At 36.7% G+C, this 5,116-nt stretch overlaps 1 protein-coding gene across 1 annotated transcript in view; it reads left to right on the top strand.

Moving 5' to 3' along the window:
• Positions 1–868: 868 nt before the first annotated feature.
• LOC112411000 (zinc finger X-chromosomal protein-like) overlaps positions 869–5,116 on the top strand; it is a 27,874-nt gene continuing 23,626 nt past the window's right edge. The window contains 3 exon segments of the mRNA XM_024761845.1: positions 869–958; positions 2,036–2,090; positions 3,665–4,234. Coding sequence (XP_024617613.1) covers positions 3,682–4,234 — 553 coding nt within the window. The 5' untranslated portion in view covers positions 869–958; positions 2,036–2,090; positions 3,665–3,681.

Here is a 5,116-nt window from a genome sequence, read left to right as displayed (position 1 = left end):
AGGAGAGTATAAATACACTGCAGGAATTTACTTCTCTAGATTGGGGGATTAGTTTTTTGTATTTTCTTTTTGTGTGTGGCTTATTTATTTATTAAAAAAATTTTTTTTTTTTTTGGGCTGCACCGGGGCTTCGTTGCTGTGTACGGGCTTTCTCTGGTTGTGGCGAGTGGGGGCTGCTCTTCGTTGCTGTGCGTGGACTTCTCATTGTGGTGGCTTCTCTTGTTGCGGAGCACGGGCTCTAGGTGCATGGGATTCAGTAGTTGTGGCATGCGGCCCCAGTAGTTGTGGCCCACGGGCTCTAGAGCGTAGGCTCAGTAGTTGTGGCACACGGGCTTAGTTGCTACATTAAATTCAGAGAAGTAATATGAAAATTGTGCAGGAATTTCCTCCCGATAAGCTACAGAGTATAAATTGAACCTTAATAAAGCCGGTTACCCTTGTGGGAGTGAAGAGTATACAGAGTGAGAGGAGACCAGAGTGCTGGGGTGCTGGAAATGTTCTCTGGCTTGATCTGGGTAGAGTAGTGATTACACAGATTTATGCATGTGTCAGAATGCATCAAGACGTTTGCAGTGTGTATGTATGTACGTATGTATGTATGATGTATGTAAGCAGTATCTCAAAAAGTCGAGGCAAAGCTGACTTATTTGATTTATCCACCTTTCCTTGTCATATAGATGCCCATGTATCATTATGTTTTTGGCAATTTAATTTTAACTTTTCCCTTTTATTTCAGATAGACACATTTTTGATAGATGTTCATCTGTCACATAATTTTTGGTGTTTCAGAAATGTAAATAGTATGATGACATTTTTTAATACATATATTAAGAAAAGTAATACTTGGTTTACTTTTTCGCCTAATTTAGGAGCTGTGACTGATGAGAATTAAAGGCCATGGATGAAGATGGACTTGAATTACAACCACAAGAGCCAAACTCATATTTTGATGCAGCAGGTATAACTACTGGGGTTGTTCCACTTCCCCACCTACCAGATTTGGAGTTGGTTGTCAAGTGGAAAAATTGCTAGACGCTGTCATTGATATTTACACTTAGGTATCTTGTTATCCTATCAAGCTTAGAGATGTTAAAGTGAGTATATTATTATTCCCCTCCTTAAAATTTGGCTCCCTCATAACCAACACTCATATTCTTGTCAGTAACAGCAACATTATCAAAACCTTAGTGTTTACTTCAGTCCTGTTAAAGTTCTCCCTTCGAAAATATTCCTTGCTTACATCTCTTCATTCTACTTTCTTCCACATAGACCATTACCCGGCAGGTAAAGTATAAACCTAAGGCCCTCCATGTTCTGACCTCATCCTACTTTTAAAATTCTCTCTCTCGCAAGTTAGCAAAAGGAGTCTTACCTCACTTCCCAAACTGTACAAGGAGAATTAAATTTATGAAGTTCTAAAAATGGGAAAAAAGTATTCACAATTTTGGATTACTCATGGTTCCAGTTATATAACATAGTGAAGTGATTATGCTAGGTTTTGTAATATAAAATGGTTTTGTATCACACTAATTAGCTACCCTTATAAATAAAACGTTAATGAGTTTTCCATTGGACTTGAAATGACTGTATTGCATACTAAAGAAATAGCAATTAACTTTATCAGGAAATTAAATATTAGCGATTTTTAATTTTAACTCTTCTTTAATCTCTAAGTCTATTGGGGGTTTGTGTATTTTTCTTAACAATTTGGGATAGTCTTTTGACTCACATTTGGTAATTTCAGCTTGATAATGATAAATGCAAAGTTTTGATTCTTTCTTCTTTAGAACATGAAGTATAATTAATGTGCTTGAAAGAGAGACTAAGCTCTTTGGAGAAAAAAGCACACCACTTACTAGCTTAATGTTGCCACAAGCAAGCCTGGATCATGGGCTAAGGGGTAGATTGAAGGGCTGTTGCATTTTAGCCCTGATTGTTAACACTTATGGTGTTTGTTTATCTTTGAGCAAGTCACTTAATCTGCCAGGGCCTCCATTTTCATGTGTCCTAATAATAATGAAACCTTTCATTACAGTTTTTCAGAACACTTCCCATATATTCCCATTTGATCATCACAGCAGTCCTGTGAGGTATGCATGGCAGATACTACTGTCCTCATTTCACTGATGAGGAAACCGAAACTCAGAGGTTAAATGACTTGCCCAAGGTCACAAAACTAATAAGTGTCCAAATCCTAAATACTTTCATCTTCATGTCTGCAAAATGGAGATTACAGTGATCTATTGCTTGATGTTAATATTGAGAATATTGAAAACAGTATAAAGCATTTTGTAGAAGTTCTGTGGGAATTAAAGCAAGCACTCTCTATTATTTCTAGGTGTAAATAAAATGGATATTAACTGGCTTTAAGATTTCTTACATTTTTAAAGGTTCTTTGGCCCTTGTTGATTATTTGTGTTTGTTTAAAAAAAAAAAAAGCCATGTGTCTCTCTGAGGGCCTGGCCATTGACACAGAGTCATTGAGTTAGGCAGCTGCTTGGACTCAGCCTGGTCTGAGTCACATCCAGAAGCACTAATCGACTGAATAGCTTTTTAGGTAAGACTTTTATAAAATATTGTTTGCTTTTCTCTGGATCAGGAGCCAAGGCACCAGATTTGTTTTATTTTATCTTACATTATGTTTTTGGCAAGGATATCTGATTTCGATTCTCATTTGTGGCATTTATTCAGAGTAGTATTTACTGAGCACCATAACCTGTGCAAACTGTGTGATCTTGGTGAAGTCATTTAATCTCACTGGGCTTCAATTGATTCAACCCTCTACCTTCACTTGTTAACTGCAGAGTGGACTAGAGTAGGGTTTCTTATGTTCTGAGGAAGTGCCAGGGGGATTGGCATATGGGGGGATGGGAGGAAGCTGAATGGAGGCGGACTACCCTGGTGAGGTTGGGGCAGGCCCCACTCCAGCTAACCTCACCTTCCATTGCTCCAGAGCAACTGCACTTTTATTCATTTTATCTGTCTACAGAGGCTCCTTAACCAGTTGTCTTTCTCTTTAACTGTGGCCTTCTAGCCCTCTTTTTATTTATGGCCCGATTCTTTTTATATTCTAGATTCGGAGGATAGTTTCTGAATTTCCATAATCATAAATGGAGGATATTGGTGGGATATTGTTCTAGAACAAAGGAGGAGAAAGGGGAAATGAAGGGAAGTAAAAGAAAACATGGGAGAGATGGACAGGAGAAAAAAATATGAGTTGAAAGAGAGATGGAGCAAGAAGGGAAAGAAGTGAAAAACATATAATGAAGGAAAATGGTATATTTGCCACCTGAAGTTGCTTTACTTATTAATTTTTATAATCATCCCTTAAGTACCTATGCATATGGGTTTAGTTTTAGTCAGCCTAGAATATTACTTTCATGAATATATTTTTGTGTGTGTGACTGCCACATTTACTTTGTTTTTCTTTTATTTCCTTACCTGTTAATTGATTTGGGATGAGTATAAAAGTTCTTGTATTAAGAATTTCTATTTCTGATATGATTCAAAAATAGATTATCTCTATTTCTTTAATCTATCTTAATGTTTGAGACAACTGAGGAGCTAGTTTGTTTTCCTGGTAGAAATTAAGTAACATTTATATTAATTGAGGTAGTCATGCATGTCTACCTGAAATTTGTGATTTTAATTTTTTTTTTTTAAGGAGCTGATGCTACACACATGGATGGTGATCAAATTGTTGTGGAAGTACAAGAAACTGTTTTTGTTTCAGATGTTGTGGATTCAGACATAACTGTGCATAACTTTGTTCCTGATGACCCAGACTCAGTTGTAATCCAAGATGTTATCGAGGACGTTGTTATAGAAGATGTTCAGTGTCCAGATATCATGGAAGAAGCAGATGTATCTGAAACGGTCATCATTCCTGAGCAAGTGCTGGACTCAGATGTAACCGAAGAAGTTTCTTTAGCACATTGCACAGTCCCAGATGATGTTTTAGCTTCTGATATTACTTCAGCCTCAATGTCTATGCCAGAACACGTCTTGACGAGTGAATCCATACATGTGTCTGATGTTGGACATGTTGAACACATTGTTCATGATAGTGTCGTAGAGGCAGAGATCGTCACTGATCCTCTGACAGCTGACGTAGTGTCAGAAGAAGTATTGGTAGCAGATTGTGCCTCTGAAGCAGTCATAGATGCCAATGGGATTCCTGTGGACCAGCAAGATGATGACAAAAGCAACTGTGAGGACTACCTTATGATTTCTTGTAAGTCTTGGGGTACAGTGGTTGTCAAAGGTGTTTTTGAAGGCTGTCTAACTTATATCAGGGGTGAAGTTTTCTTGACTTCTATAAAATTAAATCTCATGGACCTTCCTTCATTGTTGTTTCAGTTTGGAGCCTGTAAGATAACTCAAAATTAAGAAAAGTGGAATGGTACAGAGTAGAATCATTTCTCTGTAAGGACACAGTAGAAAGATGAGATTTCTTCAGTCTAGAGATCAGAGATTGAAAGGACTAGAACTGAACTTTGTGAAATCATGAAGGATGTGATTAGGCTGTTACCAGCCTTCATTAGAATTAGGAACCCTCTTGAAACTTAAAAGGAGTTCAACTTAGAGGAAAAATATATACCCAAACTACTTATATTCTTGTATATGGATGTACAGTACTACTTATGTAATACTATGTACTATGTAAAATGCTCTTTATGTAACAGATAGCATGGAAAAGAGCTCTGGCATAGTATTTAAACAAATATTCTAAAACATGATTTCAAGTATGATGGACTCATACTAGGTTATTGAAGAAAAGTAAGGTGTTTTGGAACACACCTCTAACATCTGGGAGAACAGCTATGTCTTCTTACAATTTATTTCTTGGTACCACTTTCAGAGATCCTGAGGATCCTAATCCTCAGTTAGATAGACCACAGTTCTGACCCAGTATGGAAATTCTGATTATGCCTCTAGGAACTAAACTTCAGACAAATAAAGACTCACAGACTATTTGCTTATATAAATGCACGAGACCATTTGCTTTGCTTAAATACCTGTTATAAAACAGGAATTTAATATAAAATACTGGAGTCCACCAGCATTTTTGTAAATACCTTTTTTTTTTTTTTTTTTTTTTTTTTTTTTTTTTTTT

The sequence above is a fragment of the Neophocaena asiaeorientalis genome, unplaced genomic scaffold, assembly GCF_003031525.2.
Source record: "Neophocaena asiaeorientalis asiaeorientalis breed wild unplaced genomic scaffold, Neophocaena_asiaeorientalis_V1.1 scaffold777, whole genome shotgun sequence".
NCBI classification, from domain to species: domain Eukaryota; kingdom Metazoa; phylum Chordata; class Mammalia; order Artiodactyla; family Phocoenidae; genus Neophocaena; species Neophocaena asiaeorientalis.
The sequence above is the reverse complement of the archived record's forward strand: the minus strand, read 5'-3'. Positions and strand labels throughout refer to the sequence as shown.